Here is a 20,383-nt window from a genome sequence, read left to right as displayed (position 1 = left end):
GCAACGTGCATATTGCTGAGTATATCGATATTTTTGGTCCGAGACGATATCGTAAACGTAAAATTACGTATATCGTAGACGTATTTACGCTACTTTAAGGTACGTTTTTAGATACGATATTATGACACGGAAATGATGCCATACCCTGCCTACCTGTACGAACTTAGATTTGTTAACTCCGTACATCGTACATCGTACACCAACCCTGCCTACCCGTACGAACTTAGATTTGTTAACTCCGTACATCGTACATCGTACACCAACCCTGCCTACCTGTACGAACTTAGATTTCTTAACTCCGTACATCGTACATCGTACACCAACCCTGCCTACCTGTACGAACTTAGATTTGTTAACTCCGTACATCGTACATCGTACACCAACCCTGCCTACCTGTACGAACTTAGATTTGTTAACTCCGTACATCGTACATCGTACACCAACCCTGCCTACCTGTACGAACTTAGATGACGTCACTTTAAACTTCCGAAGTTTACCGATTACGGTCTATATCTACCTTTAACTTCGTACAAGTTCGTACACACAAACTTCGTACATTTACCCCATTTCTGGACATACCTCTTGATCTTAGACTTATTTTGACTGTACCTTGAAATATAATGACATTTAAAGTTGTATTTTGGGCGTTTCATGCATCAGTGATTTCTGTATAAACACAACACTCCAGCGCGACTGTAACAAGTCTGTACACACCGCGTCTGTAAAACCGGTCGTCCCTACACACGGGTCAACAGAGGTAAGGGAAGCTACTGTTGTTGTTGTTAAGAGTCAAAATCAAACTGCACTATTAAACCGTGTACATTTTCTACTTTCATCGTTACAAAGAGCAACCCAATACCACATTAAAAAGGTTTTAACCTCATTAGAACAAGGGATAAGGTAAACTTTAGGTATTGAAGGACAAATTGAGCCCCGGGCGAATGTCACAAAAATCACACTTGCAATGCTACATTTTGCCTAGTGACCTTTCAAAGCAAGGCGGTCGGGAATCGTCGGTCTCAGTCGCGAAACTTCGGCTTGTACTCGTCGTGTGTCGTGCATGACCGCGACGGCCTCTGAATTACGGCATGCTCAGAGGAGGAACTCTAGACAGAGACAGCGCTATGTTTAACCATGTCCGCTCACCGTTCACTGTTAACTCATACTACTCATTAAGCAAACCAAGTGTGAAACTCCGTCAGTAACATGAACAGACAAAACATGACCTCTCGCTGGCTCCAGTGACCCCAGTAATTGTTGACAGGAAAAAAACAAACTAACAACACAACAAAATCCGTTTCCATGCATCACATATTTTAAAAGAAAGATCCTGTATAGTATATATAGAATCTAATACACTAACGTAGTGATTTAATCTTTTATCCACTAATACAAACCGGTCTACGAAGTTCTCCGAATCTCCCCACATCGCTAAAAATATGAATGACGTATGAGGAAGTTGTTGTTCTACGATGTTTCTAACCAATAAGGCAACAGAACCGTTGGGCTCAAAGTGATGTCATATCTTACAAGTCAGTCAGTCGCGGACAGGCCTTTGTGCACGTAGGCCCTGTAGGTAGACGCTTACATACTTTTTTGGGCGGACATATCTAAGAATGGGCTTAGAAACGAAGCACGACATGCGTTACCCCGCCCACGGAGCCGAGCGGGGTAAAGGGGCATCTAATGGACTCGGTACACTGATCGCTACTGTTGTGGCTGTGAGCTTCGTCACTATGTTTGTAATGGTGAGGCAGGGGGTGGAACTGGGTGAGATGAAGTCACAGCTGTCGCACCTGAAGGAAATTGAAGCCCAGCTGTCGCACCTGAAGGAAACAGAAGCGCACCTGAAGCAAATGGAATCGCAGATGCAGGAGATACGACAGTGGAGAGAACACCTGGATGTGCAGGTTAGACTATTTTGCACACATGCCAACATTTCATGCTCTCACTAGTTGACGAACACCTGTCAGTTACATTTTCGGACCGATAGTTCCGGGTAGTGAGTTAGGACGACAGTACCATGATTTCAGTGCTGTGTATACTGCGTAATGCACAATTTATACCCCTACACTTTATATTAACAATGTGAGAAAAGACAAGATCATGACTTCTGGCGCATTATATATGCATGTAATGAACTGTACACAGTTTCCTGTTTCGCTGTAGCCCCTAACCCCCCTCCAAATTTAGAACTCAGTTGAAGAGTAAAATAAATTGTACTTCTGGTAAGGAAAGAATGTTGAGTATTATTTCAGATTGCTATAGATTCAGAAATAAATGAAAAAAATAGATGGATAAAAATGTTTAACGTGTTTTGCAAATGATTGATATAAACTCGACATTATCATACAACAGACATCGGTGCAACTTCGTATTTTAGAAGTCTTAACAAATGGTACCAGACTTAAAGAATTTATAATCATGGCGCCTTGACAAGCAGAAGTACAAATTTACCAGCCGTTTGTGCGTCTGTGTAATGAGAAGAAAACTTCACCCCTACGGCCTTTTGTCTGGACCTGCAGGTCAGAGCTCCAGGTGGACGAGTTCACATTGCACGTTTGGCCGAGTTGGACCTGTTAGTCAGCTTAGTTAGTTAGACTTCAGCTTTACTGACAAGTCTCTAAACACATTAGCTTGATACGGAGTCAATTAGGTATATCTAATGTCACCCAACAGGTCAGTCCTCAAGGCCCGAACGCTCAGGAGGACGTGAGTGGAGCTGGGCGGGCCAAAAGCGCCACCTTTCTGTACGGAGCTGAAGTGCATCGCCGAGCTAAGCGATCTGTGCGCAACACTGAACAATTTGCAAACAAGATTACATTACCGATGACTCTTGGGGGTAGGAATGCTTTTCTTCTTTTCTATTCACCCTCTTATGGTTATTTTTTAGTTGGAGTATAGCTCTCCATTTATAGTCCTAGATTTTTGGGGGTAATAATAAGCAGGTAGTTTATAGTTAAGGTATAAAACCTGAATTCCAAGAAGCTTTTATCAGTGTCAATGACGAAAGGCAGTGGATGCTACCTGAAACGTCTTATCGTTTCCAAATTCGTATCTAGTCGCTTGAATAATTAATATTCGGTGAATGAACATGGAGATCATACCAAAGCAAGATCATAGTTTTCGGTTGATTATGAAAGGACAAATCGATTGCCGTCTATTGAACAGGATGCCTGGCTGGATCTGCTGGACTGAACGGTCCTCAGGGCCCACCCGGACCTCCCGGTCCCTCTGGTCCACCAGGCCCTCCCGGTCCGCCCGGATCTGATGGACAGGTATTTAACGAGAAGAAAATGTAACTACATGTCGCAAGTCGTATTTATGTTGCTTTCGAATAACTGATGACCAGTATGTCCGGTATTATGTTAGAACATGGCTTTTCAAAAGAATCGATCAGTTAGTATCTATGTATAGAACCTGACTTAGCAGTAAGTTTTAGCGTAGCAGGGGGCGTTAAAACACCATGTTATGTTTTGAGGAGACGTCCAACTTTCAAAACGTGCACGTCTAAGGTCGGATACCTCACAGCGTAGGCGGCCTCTTCCTCGTTTCCATTAGCGTCCAGAAAGGACAGAAAACGTTATGGTCATGCAAGACGATTACTTTTCACTTTCCTCTATCAAGTTGAACTTTGCTATTCGTTGTTTTCAGACACCAACGATCACCTCCCCACCAGTCCTGGATCATACCACCCGCCCAGAGAGGCCCACAGCGGGACCAACTGCCACAAGCATCGCCTCCACCGAACCCAGCACCTCGGGAGGTAAGTATCGCAAAATGTTACTGTCATACTTCGTCCATGCCAACATCGTTTATCTCCGGCAACGTATTTTGGCCATGCGTCGTTTTTCCCTTGTCGACATATCTTAGTGGTCGTTAAAATGACATCCAACACGCATTTTATGACATAAATTTCCCTCAAATGTCATGACGAAAAATGGTCGTTGTGATTTTCTGTCTTCTATATGATGACAAGATGTGTTGGACATAACTATTTCATCAACAATATAGCGGTATACTACTAATACATAACGGGATAACTTTTTTCTTTCAGATTCTATGTAACCAACATAGGTGATTTTCCACACCCCCAATGAGATATTTCATACATACAAAGAAACATACAAAATCGCAAAACAATTATACTTTTTGTCCTCTGTTTTTATATTTCCAGAGCCGTGGGCACTCTGTGATTTCCAGCACGGAGCCGGGGGCTGCGGTTTCACACAAGACACGAGCGACGACACGGACTGGGTCTGGGGGAGTCAGCACACCCCCACCAGTAACACTGGGCCGCTACATGATAACACGTTTCGCAATACCACAGGTAGATTAAGGGAAACAAACGACGGGCGTTCAAAACGTAATGCCACTGGTGTTGTAACAGGCTCATTTTTTCTTCGAATGAGTTGAAATTTGGCACCAAGGTACAAGCATATATTCTCTTGAGATTGAAATATCTCAATTTGTTGTTCAGATTTTTATGAGCAACTGAGTTGATTTCAAGATGACAACACCCCTGGGAGCTTGTCAGAAGATTACTTCCTCAAGATCCGACCCTGTCATACCTACTGTAGAAAGTTGAAATTGTAACTTAAAACTGTATAATGATAAATTTCTATATAGAATAAATGTCAATTTTCATGTCTAAACTCCCTATAGTTCATCTTTTACAGCTGCTAGAATGGAGCGAGTTTCTATATTGCAGGCAGTTTGATTAATAGCCAAATACGTGATTAATTTATTAAAGGTTTCTGTAGACTGCTTTTCTATTAACCAAAAGATACGAAACTTGGCACAATTATCAACTGTTTAACCCTATCTAGACCAGGTTTTTTCGGGATTCCTGGGACCAGAGGGGGGGGGGGGGGGCTGTTCTGACCCCCCCTTCGTAATTTCAAAACGGCTAGGTCTACGATCACTAAATTTCGTGAGGATGATGTATTAGTAAAGTTTTACATTTTCTGTAATTTTGGTATCGTTATGACGTAATATGACGTAATTATGACGTCATAATGTCATATTTTGGGCTAAAATCGTCAAAATATGAAATTTCCGCTATTCTTAAATGATTTGAACAAAACGATGACTATAAAGGTTATCTTATTGATGTCTAAGTCTGCCAAGTCTTTTGTTGCCAATGACGACGACACTGACGTCTATATGACGTCAGAAAATGACGTCATTTGTCCGCCATCTTGGATCGACAATCTTGAATTTTCTAAAATAGGACTTTTTCCACATATAACCCCAAAACCGAATAGAAATGGACTAAAAACGATCAAATGATTGTGTTTTGTGTTTTTGTCGTTGAAAATGACATTGTCTGCCATCTTGTATTTTGACCCATGACGTCATCAAATTAGCATAAATTATGAATATCTAATTAGAAATGTAATTATTATTATTATTTCTTTATTTCAGGCTCATATGACCCATATGACTGTTTAATTCAAAATTGCACAGGATGTTAATGATATAAATAAACAAGTTTGATCTAGCAATAAAACTATGACATCTCATAATTCAAACTGAAATTAGTAAATTTGGGGAAATAAACCAGTTGCCATGGCAACACGAAAAATCACAAACAAACTTTTTTTTCCGCAGAATTGTTGCCTTTAATATTCTAGCAAAAGTCACCAAGTTTCGTAGTCCTAGCACACGTCGTTCGCCAGTTTTACGCCGTCAAATGTGGCGCAGGCACTTTTATCCCCCCCCCCCCCTGGTCTAGATAGGGTTAAAGATCAAGAAGTCTGCTTAGTTTGATTTCTCTCAGTTAATAACAAAGTCGGGTACGGAAACTTCAATCAGCCGACCCCTGATCCACGATTCTGATGGCAGCTATTTAACCTCACTTCATCCCAGGAACGAAAAAAAATGATTAGATTTCAAAATTGAAAATAGGCATGTGGCTTAACGAGAAATGCAACTTGATATAAGTGCAGTTTCAGTTTCTTACAATAGCTACAAGTGAGTCAAGGACATTATCAATTGCGCGTTAATTGAACCTCTAAATGCTTCCGACGGGCTACCAAGGGTGTGGTCATCTTGAAATCAACTCAGTCACTTCACCTGAACAACAAATTGAGATATCTCAATCTGAAGAGGATATATATGCTTGTACCTTGGTGCCAAATTTCAACTTATTCGATGACAAATTGAGCCTGTTATAAAACCAACGTGGCATTAATTTTTGAACGCTCCTCGTATTTTTTTGCTGGTGTGTTCTTCTTGCTCTGGTAGAAATATTCCAAAGTTGCCTACATCCTATATGCTTTGGGTTTTTACTGCATAAAACACTTAAAATCCGGTCAAGATAGGATTTGACATTGATTATCATATAGCCAGGCGCCGCGGACCAATCAGAAGGCCCCGTTCCACGTTGGTCATGACGCCGTAACACATAAATTTCGGCCAGCCCGCTCCTCCTGATTGGTCAGAATGAATCGACAACTTTTCCGTTGTCGATGCAAATCGACAACGGCACCGTTGTCGATTCATTAGGAGAATCAGAAGGAGCTATACACACAGGAAAGTAAGGGATATGCAGGCATTGGCGAATCAAAAAGAGCCAAACATATGTCAGAGCAGAGGGAATAAGTACAGGCTGCAAGGGGGGAATAGCTCCTTCTGCTAACATTGATAATGAGTTTTGTTGTTCTTAAAAGCCAAAGACTGCAAAGTTTCGTATATATTCTGTGGAAATTCTGGTTTCAAAATGCAATCTGTAATACAAATGTATGTACTAAAGAACAAATGTGAATTTTCAGAAATTTGACAAAGGAATCCACACGTATAGTAACAAGGGATCTATGCGTCATACAGGAGTTTGCAAGTTTGGTTAGGCTATATGATGATAACGTTAATGACCCGTCTGTTCCTCGGTGTACATGGTGGCATAACGCCTTGTCCTTTGCTATAACCACCGAATAAAACCACCGAGTGAGCGAAGCGAGCGAGGTGGTTTTATTCGGTGGTTATAGCAAAGGACCAGGTGTTATGGCACCATGTACAGCTCGGGGCGAGTCATTAACCCTTAATTATTCATTAGTATGTTGCACATATGAAATTGATCATATAACATGAAAACATGTATAGGTGACTCCTAAATTGAGAGAAACGTATGAATATGTGTGAATATGTTAGGTTAGATATGAGTAGTATAGTAGGGGAGAAAGTAACTTATTTCGGGAGGCGCCGTTTCATACTTCCTTTAGGGTTGAAAAGGTTGCCTCTCTAGATTCCAATGTAATTCTGAGCATGCCTTTATAATATCGTAAAACTGTACAACGGCAACCGAAGTGAATTTAGACCACCGTACCCGGACATAAACATGCAATAAACATAATTCATTCAGTAAAATAACGAGCTTAGTCTTGCAGAGGTTTGACGTTGACATCGATTAAATCAAAGTCGTTATAAAAGATAGACTATCGACAAATAAAGCGACCAGTGAGTAAAAAAGGTAGCTTGATTCCCAAGGAAGAACAGCCAAAGAAGTTTGTTATGAAACCGTAGTCCAATGTTACAGATAGAAGTTGATAAGTGGATCTCGTTCTCGGAGGCGACACTGTGTCCAGAATTTGGAGATCCTGTAGTGACTAAACCCAACAGTGGATTCCTGAGAAGTGGTTAGGTGGTTAAAGTTTAATGACAGGGAGAATAACATCAGTATTTCGAGTACAAAAAGGGCATGTTGAATTAACCTCAATCAAAATAATACACTTATATTTATCATTTACCCAGCTATATTGCTACATTGCTACCAATGCATTTCGCCATTTTCTGAAATTTCCATGATGAATAGCAAGCAAAATACAACATATTTCGCAATACAGTTCTTCACAACGTAATCCCTGTCACCCCCATAGGGAAGTACATGTACGTTGAGGCCAGTGGCGGCACCGCAGGTGACACGGCTCGGCTCATCAGCGCACCGCTGAACATGGAGAACAACCTCTGTCTGAACTTTAACTACCACATGTACGGCACACAAGTCGGCACTCTCAATGTCTACGTGAAACAGCGCGGGAACAACACCCTTGAGGAGGTCATTTTCAGCAGGTCAGACTTCCAGGGGGACCAATGGAAGTTCAGCGAGTTGGCACTGCCGAAATGGGAAGGATATGTGCAGGTTAGAAATTCAATTTCGTAGCTATTAATATTAGGTCAATGCTTTGCTTCATAGCTGACTTCCGCAAAATAACACCAATTTCTTTTAACATATGACTTAGATTTTCCTGTAGACTGATTCTGACACATCACCTTAGACATACCGTACTACAGGTGGGAGTGTTCTGGTTCTGCTAATGATATTTTTCTGAATCCCAAAATGTACTTGTATCGGCCACTTGATACTGAACTGGGACAAGTTAGCAGTTGCATTATAAAGCATTAACCCCTGAGTACCCTCTAATTAAATTATAACCAAGTGTAACACATTATAATGCGAACAGCAATTGGACAAACTTCAACTTGGTAGCTCTTAAAGAAATATTTACATATAACCATACCATGTCCAAGTAAAAAGATACCACATACCAAATATCATTACAATCCATTCAAAGCTACTAAACTTATGCTGGCCACAAATATGCAAAAACGCAGACAGACAGACACACACACAGACATACCAAAAGCTATGCCAGCATTTCAAATGCAGGCAAAAATACACAAACAATATAAATTCACTGCATTCCAAAACAATATACATAAACTTCAAAAACTCACATTACAAATTTGAAGCATTTCAATGATTTCATTACATATCTATTTTCCAAAATTAACAACATTTCAAAAACAACAATCTTGATAAAAAATTGTTTATTTGGCGAAGATATGTGTTCGTGGAACTCTAGTTTTTAATGCAACCACCGAAGATGGTCGTTACATAGTTGGGCGTCTCAACGCCTTTAGTGGTGAAGCTCTGTTCCTGCGTCGGGCAGAGACCGTTTCATTTTCACCATGCAGTATTTCTAAGCCTTGAAAGAATCTGTATACGTCTTTTAATGTTACCTTGTAGGGCCTTTACGGTTGTGCCCATCGTACGATTACACTAGTTCGTTCCTTGTATATATTCTATTACGGTTCCGCCTAGCTTCACTAGGCCACTGACATCTCGTGATGACTGTACCTGATACATCACTTCGGACTTGAGAATTAAAGATGTCACTGCCAAGAATGCCTCCGTCTTATTGCGTAGGGGCAGTAATCGGGTCCTAAACTTGGCCAATTTCCATGTTGTTGACATGCAAAAATCTGTGAAAATGGCCTCAACACTTGCTCGGGCTGTTGCCATGGCAACAATGAGTTTTGACCGGAAAGAAAGCTATTTTGAGGGGTTATGGGCCAAGTACTATCACTGTGCAAAATACGAGCCAAATCGATTTTTTGACCCAGAGCACTAGTGTTTTCAGACATTCTTACAGACATTTGCTCTTAATACTTTAAAAAGGCCTTCATAAAAATGGTTAGCTCTTAGGAAATCGAGGTCCGATCTTAAAAACAATGTTTGCAGCATGTGTGTGAATAGCATGAAGGGGCAACACTCAGATACTGGGTTACAAATGGTCCATTTATTTGCTCATCTGTGATTAATTTTTACAGATTTCGTGTCGATGTGGTCTTTCAGAAAATAACACTCTCTTCTGGATCCGAGGAAAATGTGGCTTTAGGAGCTGTGCTGAAATGAGTAATCATTATCTTCACCAAGAAGGTTTTATTTCCGGTTATGGCTTGCTGTGTGTGTCTTTATGTAACGTTAGGTTAATACTATATAACTCGAAAAGCTGAGTATGGATTGTCATGATGTTTGGTATTTGAATAGCGGTTGCGATAAGGAACGACGGGTTCAAAAACGATTGGCGTAGCATTTTTCGTCATGACGGTAGCGGGCCGGGTGGGTGTGTCCGTTTGTTTGCGGACAGAATAACTCGAGACGTTGCCGATGGTTTTGCATGATATTTGGTGGATAAGTAGGGGTCGGATGAACATCGGTCAAGTTCCATAATGGGCGTTCTAGCGGCGAGTTACGGTACTGCAGCGGAGGGGCAAAGTTTGAAGTCAAGGTTTCTGCAAGTGCCAGGTACAGTCGTAGATGAGTGTTGGGGCAGGGAGTAAGTGCTGAATAAACCTAGCGGCTCGTTTTGAACTGCAACGGGTGTCTTATTATTATCTGTGGAAGGGAATAACTCAAGCACGATTTAATTCATTTGCATTGTGTTTAGCTGAAAGGTACTTTAAATAATCTACATGGAGAGATGCATTAAATTGTAGTAGTGGCCAATTAACAGAAATGAACAGAGTTTTTTTATATTTCTGTTAAACCATCTTATTTTGACCTATGTCTAAGAACACATCTGTTTCTCACATGTTTAGCCCAGCCCTGGGAGTCTTGATCACATCATTCAGCGGCCATTCCATTTTCATCAGCGGGTGGGGAAATGTATATATACAGAAACATTATTTGAACTGCACAAGAATGACGTTTTATCCTCAAGATGGCCATCCAGTGTGTTTTGTTCATGGTTTCCTACATATATCCATAACAATCTATTACATCATCACAGATTGTTTTCGAGACCGTTCGTGGCAGCGGCGCTTACGGCGACATTGCCATCGATGATGTCGGGATAATAACGGATGCCTGCGGTAAGTACCATTCTTTCTATATCAACAGGGGATTTTGTAAAACATCGATTGATTGTTTTTTATAGGATGATGGTTGGACTACACATGCGCAGTCCACCAGATATTTAGCCTTAACTAAACAAATTCCAATGCGGTTATAGGTAAGTACCGACAGTTTCGGTAAAACATCTCTGACAGAGGTCTGTTGTTTTCTTTAGTTGAATTTATCACAGAGTGAAGGGGGGGATAGGTGCGAACACACCTTTACAGGTTGCCTTTCCGCACATGAAACAACATCAACTGTACAATAACATTATTAACAACATACATTTGCATATCAAGAAACATACAGGGCATATAAGATAGAAGCATAACCGTCCTATAATCGTCGCTCAAGACGAGAGACGCGCGTGTCTGCGGCGAACGTTACAGAAAAGATTTATTATACGAAAATCGATCGGACGACGATTCTGCGGCAATCGCACGAACCTCGCTTATAATAACTTTATTGCACAACAATTATTCAAGGTACAAAGTATTGCTTATATGTGATAGGGACGGTTTTCAGGTGAAAAATACGCGCAACCCTCTGTCGATCTTAAATATGGCCGATCGTCCATCGATACGCCCGAAGATCGTGGATAATGTGACAGCGATATAATGACAAATCGTGCTGAGCATAGCAATAATGCTAGTGGGCAAACGTATACATACGTCAAACATTATGGAACGAACATTTAGCTCCTGTACTCGCACAACAGATATTGGCTCATTAGCTGTAATATTGTATTGACGTTTTATTTCCAATTGGGATGTAAACAATTTGTTTCCACTTCATTTAAATATCAGTTCATAGTTTGTGTTAAAAATCTAATGAATTTACTTTTGTCAATGACAAAAGATTTTGGATGCTACCTTAAACGTCTTAACGTTTTCAAAATCCATGCAGATTCTTGAGTGTCTGAAATTTTGCGTTAAAAGAGAATAAAACAACATCAGGGAGAATACATTTCCCCCGCTTATTTCAGTTTCACTGTACTATTGATGATAGTTTTGGATAGCAAATTTAATAACGGTCTATAGCAACTATTGAATCAGATTTGGCCAGCGTCTCTATTCCGCCTATCACTCTAGACCGCATACTGTACTCTGAGGTCACCTAACTTCTCTGGCGTGTTCTATGTCTATTTATCCTGGTATGTGCTAGCGTATACGTACGTAACACTCCAGCTGTAGATTCGCAGGAACGGCTTTATCACGCCGATTTTGTTGAATCATTTTCTGTTCACCTTTTATCTCAACAGTACGCCTTGTCGGAGGGAAAACCGCTGCCGAAGGAAGGGTGGAAGTGCTTCACTACGGGGAGTGGGGAACGATCTGTAACGACCGGTGGGGTGACGTGGACGCGCAGGTGGTGTGCCGTCAGCTGGGCTACCGTTACGCGTGGCCTGTCTCCTCCCAGCGCTCCTTCGGGCGGGGTGGAGGAGACATCTGGATGGACCAGGTGGCCTGTACCGGGAACGAGTCCAGACTGACCGACTGTCCACACAACGGCTGGGGGTATCACGACTGCGCGATCGGCGAGGACGCTGGCGTTTCTTGTTATGGTAAGATTGCTTTTATATTTTTATTGCAAGTTTTGAAGATTCGTTCAAAAACGCATAGAGACAACATAACTAGGGATCAGTTCTGTGGAAACAAATACTGAATGATGGTTAGGCCTGCTCTAACTTTTATGTCGCATAACCCCTGAACGGCTTAGCTAGAGCCGCCAAATTTAGCGACTTGTCCTGAAATGTAGTTGGCAACAATTTCACAAAATTTGAGAAGTTTTCCAGTTTTACGTATTGCCATGGCAACCGGTTGTTTAAAAGCATTTTTGACGAAAATCGCTAATTTTGGTTCTAACAATGAATTTTCCAGGTCTTCTTGCTACATTACCCCTCTAACACCCGACCTTTTTTCCGACTGAAATGACCTAGTAGTGGGGTCCGTTCAATAAAGTCTTCTTTTTAACTTTTATCGGTGATCGCTGTACATACATTGCTTCCTCAATGAAAGAGGAATATTTGGACATGTTAAGGTGTTATTTATTCCATGTATCTATAATGATTTTTGCAAAAGATCAGAAAGGCCAAGTTTACCACTAACCCTATTATGAGAGTCTGGAGGAGTTTTTGGGGCCTCAGCTAATTTGAAGGCGCATAACTCCTGAACGGCTAACGCTAAAGCTACCAAACTCAGTAATCTGAGCTAAAGGGTATCTCAATAAACTTAATAAACTCAGTTAATCGCCAAATGTCACAGTATGTAGACAGCACGCGTGACCCGGTGAGCAGTGGAACATTTGTCTCAGACAGTCTACGGAAAAGACTGGCGTTGATCATTCGTTAATTTGGGTAAGTCCAATTTCTTGAAAAAATTGCAGTTTAACTTTATTCAGAATGACTTTTGCCAACACAGATGAACTTCCAGGTTAATATCTCAGAATGTAGCTGCCGCACTTCGTCCATTCCAACACAGTATGGCTCCGGCAAGGAAGAGTTATTTTCAAGGCCATGCATCATGCCCTCCCTTGTCGACATACTTTAGTATTTTAGTGGTCACTATAATGCCTAATCTTCATTGAATTACATCTTTCCCTTAAAATGTCATCTAGACAAATAACCAATTTGATTTATGTCTACTGTATCATGGCATATGTATTGACTATTGAGCATAACGACTTCGTCAACGATACAACGGTATAGTATATCATCGTAACGTTTTTTAAAATAAATTTTTCTAATTCCATGTAACCTTTTGATTCTTTACATAGGTGATCTTCCGTACCCCCTATGAGATATTCCATACATACATACATACATACATACATAGAAATATTCAAAATGGTAAAACAAGTATATATTTTTTGTATTTCCCTTTTTTTAGACCTGTGGCCACGCTGTGATTTCCAGCATGGAGCTGCTAGATGTGGCTTCACACAAGACACGACAGACGACACCAACTGGGTCTGGGGGAGTCAGCACACCCCCACCAGTAACACTGGGCCGCCCCATGACAACACGTTTCGCAACAGCACAGGTACAGTATAATTGATGATTGATGGTCTGTTACAAGGTGTATGACCACCGTATACATTCACCTAGCTAGTGATTGAAGAGAATGAGCTTGATTTGTAATTCATACACTGAGGAATAGGCGGGTCATCAACGGCAGTATCATATCTTATCCAAACTACCCGCGCCTTTGCTCGTGCCGTTTTGCCCAATTTGTTTAGCTTCCTGCCCGTCAGCTGTTGGCTGTTGCTCCAGGGCGTCTTCCCCAGCCACCCGTGACTCGAAAAATGAGCCTAAATCTGTCTCTGAGATTTCTTGACAGAAAAAAGGCACCTTGCGGTCCTCTCGTTCCATGATTCTGGTTCGAAATTGGCGGACGAAACAATTAGTTTCATTGGTGAGTGCACTGTAAATTGCTCCTTCTGATTGGATTCGATGTCTGATCATTTAACATTTCTTTTTAACACTTTTATCTATTACCCGGCTCGCCGCAATTCTGTGTTATAGCGTCATAACCAACAGGAAATGGGGACTTCCGATTGGTCGACGTCGTCTTACTATATGATAATGGTTGTTGAAACTATTCCAATGTACTGCTGAGTCTTCCCTTGTTATATCGTACAACTGTACAATGGTAACCGATGTGAATATAGCCCACCAGCTCATAACATGTTTAGTCTTGCAGAGGATTGACTTTGATACTGATTAGATTAAGGAGCAAAAGAAGATAGAATGTCGGCAACCGAATAGCCAGCAGAATAAATAGCTTGATTTTCAAGGACTAAAACCCAGCTGTGCTATCAAATCGTAGTGCAACCCTACGAGTAGAAGTTGATACGAGGATTTCGTAGCCGACATGCATGTCCAGAAAATGGTAAACCTGTAGTGACGAAATACAACAGTGGTAGATTCCTGAAATTTTAGGTTTACAATTAAATGACAGGGCGAATAATATCAGTACAGTCGAACCTGTATTAGCGGCCACCTTTGCATACTGGTCACCTGGCCACTGCGGTCACTTTTCGACGGTCTCTTGGATTTTCCCATTAACCTAAGCATTAAGAAATAGTCCATAGCGGCCACCTGTCAAACGCGGCCACGGCCACATGATTTACGGTCCCGTATGTTACAGAAACACTGCATATTGCGACCATACAGCGGCCGTATGTCACCCTGCGCTGGGTTTAAAAAATCGTATTTTGCGAGGATTTGGAGTTCCAGACAGGGTCACTTTGGAGGCAGCGGAAGGAACGCGTGCCTTGAACATTAGATCTAGTCTTTGTCAGCGAATTTACCAAAAAATGCGCATGACAATTTTCAGTAGATTTGACTTTGGCATATGCAGGGACAGTTGAATTTTGAGACGGTCGAGACAATCTTACTTGGTGGGATAGATCAGTGGGTACTTAAATCATATGTAACTTATTGCTCGATCAAATGATCAGCATTTTCTCTATAGTGACCACCTGTCTATAATCGCCACATTTCTACAGCCCTTGAGCGGCCGTTGTAGACAGGTTTGACTGTATTCCATTCCAAGTACATCAGAAGGCCATGCTGAATTAACCTTTATCAATATAATAATACGTACGTCATTTCTTCGTGTATCTACCAGCTATATTTCTGCCTTGCTACCAATGCACTTTCTTTCAAAGGTGAGTTGAAAATAGATTGTAATACATTTTGCAATATGGTCCTTCATCCTAACGTAATCCTTGTCACCCCCATAGGGAAGTACATGTACGTTGAGGCCAGTGGTGGCACCCCGGGTGACACGGCTCGACTCATCAGCGCACCGCTGAACATGGAGAACAACCTCTGTCTGAACTTTAACTACCACATGTACGGCACACAAGTCGGCACTCTCAATGTCTACACGAAACAGCGCGGGAACACCACCCTTGGAGAGGCCATTTTCAGCAGGTCAGACTTCCAGGGGGACCACTGGAAGTTCAGCGAGTTGGCACTGCCGAAACGGGAGGGATTTTTACAGGTTAGAAATTCAATATAATTGCTAGTAACATTTGTTTTGCTTCATAGCTGACTTCTACAAAATACCATCAAAATGTTTTTTTTTTAATATCCATATTGAGACATTCATATTAACCATACATTTTCTACATGCCATCACCATGACGATTTATTACATCATCACAGATTGTTTTTGAGACCGTTCGTGGCAGCGGCGCTTACGGCGACATTGCCATCGATGATGTAGGAATAATAACGGATGCCTGCGGTGAGTACCCTTCTCTCCAAATCAACAAGGGGTTGTGTAGAATTTTAATTCATTGCGCAAGATGGCATTAGGATTTGACTTCCCATCCGATTAGATATTTCACGAAAACCAGACAAATGCTAATACGATAATAGATACGTACATGGACATATATTCTGACCATTTCGATAAAACATCTATTGAATCAGAATTGGCCAGCATCTCTATTACGGGTAACACTCAACGTAGGCCACAAAATGTACTCCTAGGTCAGCTTTGACTTTGACTTAAAAGCTAAATCCTCTGGTGTAAATGCAGGAACTTTCGCGGTGGTTTAATGTTCGCGGTTTTCGTGGTGGCCGCTTCACGGCGAATTTAAAACCACCGCGAACATTTTTCCATGGCAGTAAGAGACTACAGTGCATGGTGCTACCGCGAACTTAAAACCACTGCGAAAAGTCTTTTTTCCCGCAACCGCGAAATTAAGTGCATTTACAGTATCAATTGGCCAATTGTTACTATTGTTTAAGTAGAGGCTAGCGCAACACTCCAGCTGCAGGTTCGCAGGCTAGCTTTATCACGCCGACTTGTCGCACGTGATGAAACACTTTCTGTTCACCTTTTATCTCTATAGTACGTCTTACCGGCGGGAACACCTCTGCCGAAGGAAGGGTGGAAGTGCTTCACTACGGGGAGTGGGGAACGGTCTGTAACGACCGGTGGGGAGACGAGGATGCGCAGGTGGTGTGCCGTCAGCTGGGCTACCGTTACGCCCGGCCTGTCTCCTCCCAGCGGTCCTTCGGGCGGGGCGGCGGCCACATCTGGTTGGACCAGTTGGCCTGTACCGGGAACGAGTCCAGACTGGTCGACTGTCCGCACAACGGCTGGGGGGATCACGACTGTGCGCACGACGAAGACGCCAGTGTTTCCTGTTATGGTAGGATTGTTTTTATAGCTTTATTGGCTTTGTAATTATCTCCATGAAAATGGAGATATTGCTTTGTGTGTGTGTATCTGTGTGTGTCTGTGCTTCCAAATTGTTGGCGACAGATACTTTGTGATGTAAAAAAGAAGTGCTCTAAGCTTTGGCCCCTAGCAGCTTGCATGGAACTGCAGGGTCATTTTTCAACATCTTCCAAGGGTAAAAACTGAACAAAGGAATGATGGAAATACATGGATGTATCTCGTCTTGTTTGTCCAGTTGTTTAGAATGAATTGTATTTGAATATGTTTGCAAAGGTTTTCATCATCACAAGTCGTGCTAAGCGCTTAGGCCAGTGACTGGCCCCTTGCTCCTATCAGTCAGAACTTTCAAAGTTGCACGGCCCCTTTGCACTTGTTTCCGCAGACTTTAGGCTCAGTCCAGGCCAGTGTAATTTGTATTGTGATAAAGTTATATAATTATATATATGTTTACATATTTTGTCCACAGATTTTACGGGCTGCGATGAGTACTATGCCTCAGGGCGGACAGCAAGTGGCATCTACACAATGTTTTTCTACCCTGACCGGATCGGAACCTACTGCGACATGGACACTGCAGGTACTGTACACCTGAAAAACTTCTGCATGATGGCATGTCAGAAATTTTCCTTTTCTACACTGGTTATGACAATTCTCATTCCTCAGCCCCAATTCTTTACATACAGTTATTCGAGTTTTACTGTTCGGTGGAAATTTCTTATCCAGAGTCTGCTGCTTATAAAGATCTGGTATGATTGTTTACACATATCAGGAAAAATATCTAAAATACATTGTTCCTTTTCAGCGGCTCAACATAATTACTTTCTTTACCTTATGATGAATGCATACATCTATTCATGTACAATCATAAGATAAGATTCCTCGACCATTCTTTCAGATTTCTTGACGATATTAGTATAACATTCCTTGTCCGCCGTGATAGTTCAAGCTTCTTGATTGTACCTTGTTCACAGGAGGCGGGTGGACTGTGATCCAGCGGCGGCAGGACGGGTCGGTTCCCTTCAACCGGAACTGGGAGGAGTACAAACTGGGCTTTGGCGACAAAAAGGGGGAGTTTTGGCTTGGGAACGAGGTCATCCACCTCATGACAAACTTTAAAAACCACGAACTAAGAATTGACATGGAAGATTGGCAAGGCAACAAACGATTCGCCTTGTATAGCACTTTTAGGTTAGTGCTTTTTTGTGGGACAAAAAGCTTACACACATGTGAACGCAAACACACACGCACATATCGGGGTAAGGACCGAGATCTGGGTCTCCGTTGGCAGAATGCTATCTTTACAATTACACTGAGACACGCATGTTCACACATACGATTTACCTTTATATACAAACATACATACATGTACATAAATAATTGAAACAAGACGACACGGATGACATTTTGCGCAGTCATCATGTCAGGCATTATGGATATTCACATGATTTCAATTAACAATAATAGCTATTGACTAACTATATACAATAGCAATAATAAATAACAACCACGCAATATACATACCCCACCCCACCCCAACTTTACCTCTAATGGGGCCTTTGGGGTTAGCTCAATGAAGATGTAGCTTGAACTAAGCCACTTTTGTTCAATACCTGCAAGAATGAACAATCTTTACAAATCGATTCTAACAATGATATGCCGTAACGTTCCCATCAGGCTGTCCGGTGAGGCGGACGGGTACCGGCTGCACATTTCTGGCTATTCTGGCAACTCGGGAGACTCCATGACTAGCTCGCACCCCCTCAATGGGCAGAGGTTCTCCACTATGGACAGGGACAATGATGCCTGGAGTAGCCACTGTTCTCAGCGGTACGGAGGACAGGGCGGCTGGTGGTTTAGGAGCTGCAGCCAGTCCATCCTCAACGGCCGTTACCTGGGCAACTGTGGGAGCTCCTGTTCGTAGTACCAAGGTGTGGTGTGGGGCACCTGGAAAAGCTACGGCTACTCCCTCAAATCTGTGACTATGAAAATCAGGCCATAACCAAAGCAGCTTTGAACATTTTCTGCGGAATCTTGCAACACTCATTTCTGGCACTACTTACATAGCAGGTCTTTTTTATGAGCAGCGTACGTTAATACCTTTAAGGAAAAGTAGACTAAATCATTTAATACAAACTCATGGATTTAATGGCCACAAACGTGGTTCAGCAGATTGATGTTTCGGTTTACTAGAATTTTTGTTGTGACATGTTGGACAAATTGCATTGTTTGGATATTTCATGTTATCATTTAAAGAAAAGTAGGAACGAGCTGATATCAGCATAGGGGAAAGTTTAACGCACTTATCGTTAATGTAGCGGAGTCAGTTATTTCGCGTGTTTTATAGTAATATCTTACGTTGATAATTTCTATAATCAGGTTTCATTTCCAGCACTATGTTCTGAGGCTTGCGATCTTCAAACTATCATTGAGTATAGGAGAATGTCCAGCCTATATGTATTTCAGGACTCTTATAAGTAGTGGTGCGTACCTAAACTCAGGTTCAGGTCCGGATTCAGGTCTAGCAGTTCAGGTTCATCCTGAACCCATCATTGCATATTATGTGCGCCAGAATTTGTTTCTTTTTAGAGGGGGAGGGGGATGGTGCATATAAAATTGCATGTTAGCATGAATTGAAATGCAATGTGAAAAATACATGCAAATTATATGCAGCCAGTGTACACACGAAACTTTTTGGTCTTTTTCCAGTGCAAATTTCACTGTCTATGGAAGGTTTTAGATGGTTTAGAACAAAAAAAAGGAATATAAGTGACACATAGATTTTTGCAAGTCCGGACTTGGCTCCTGACATTTAGTTTTTTCTGGACTTGGACCTAAACATTTTTAGGTCCAATTCCAGGTCCGGGTTTTAGGTACGCACCTGGTGACTACTTATAAGTGAGCATTTTTCCTTTGAAGTCTTTAAGACACTGAAATAGCCTTTTTTCTAACATTCTCTTACTTGGTTAGGAAGTAGGCAGGTCAGGAAGATATCGAGGTTCTTATTAGTTAATACATATATTGGGCGTCATAGTTGTGGAATCTTCTTGTTATAGTCTGTGTTCTCTATGTAATCCTACAGTTATCACAAGTTATCAACTCAACTTTTTGTACATGTATCAAAGGTTTGAAATGACAATGTGAAAGATGCAATTCTTTGCCGATGGTAGAAAGTATGGAATATTTACATTTAAATTCAAGTACTTAAATAGTGTGGTGGCAATAGTTTCCCACAGTATTTGGCGGATTAGAAAACTTAATGAATTTTTTTGAGAAAAGGAATAGTATCTTTATGAGTTCAATTCGTTTTATCATTAGATTAAAAATGTATAGTTTCTGTTTCATGTTACTTTCTTATCTTCTTCTAATGTATAATGAGTCTTTACTTGAAGGTGAGAATTACCAGTAGTACAACAGGTGTTACATTTTCTAATAGGATATATCACTGCTTGAAATTGTTATGTTTAGTATAGTTTTACTACCCTAATATACTGTGAGATTGTCTGAA

General features: G+C 41.5%; 1 protein-coding gene across 1 annotated transcript; it reads left to right on the top strand.

Annotated features, from left to right (window-relative positions):
- The first annotated feature begins 1,640 nt into the window (after nt 1-1,640).
- LOC118411865 lies at nt 1,641-18,799 on the top strand. Its single transcript, XM_035814354.1, has 15 exons — nt 1,641-1,910; nt 2,680-2,842; nt 3,172-3,278; nt 3,655-3,766; nt 4,178-4,330; nt 7,878-8,140; nt 10,575-10,656; nt 11,940-12,242; nt 13,567-13,719; nt 15,425-15,687; nt 15,852-15,933; nt 16,547-16,849; nt 17,345-17,455; nt 17,850-18,066; nt 18,553-18,799. The coding sequence occupies exons 1-15, from the start codon at nt 1,641-1,643 to the stop codon at nt 18,797-18,799; spliced, it is 2,829 nt and encodes a 942-aa protein (XP_035670247.1).
- The last annotated feature ends 1,584 nt before the right edge of the window (nt 18,800-20,383 follow it).

This window comes from Branchiostoma floridae, chromosome 3 (genome assembly GCF_000003815.2).
Source record: "Branchiostoma floridae strain S238N-H82 chromosome 3, Bfl_VNyyK, whole genome shotgun sequence".
In the NCBI taxonomy this organism is placed as follows: Eukaryota; Metazoa; Chordata; class Leptocardii; order Amphioxiformes; family Branchiostomatidae; genus Branchiostoma; species Branchiostoma floridae.
This window is presented reverse-complemented; position numbering and strand designations above follow the sequence as displayed.

What these genes read in the sequence shown, in the direction of transcription:
- LOC118411865 (XM_035814354.1), top strand. Translation starts at nt 1,641, where the DNA reads ATGCGTTACCCCGCCCACGGAGCCGAGCGGGGTAAAGGGGCATCTAAT. An exon ending in ATTACCGATGACTCTTGGGG is followed by an intron (nt 2,843 to 3,171) that starts GTAGGAATGCTT and finishes TCTATTGAACAG; the next exon opens with GATGCCTGGCTGGATCTGCT. An exon ending in CACGTTTCGCAACAGCACAG is followed by an intron (nt 13,720 to 15,424) that starts GTACAGTATAAT and finishes TCACCCCCATAG; the next exon opens with GGAAGTACATGTACGTTGAG.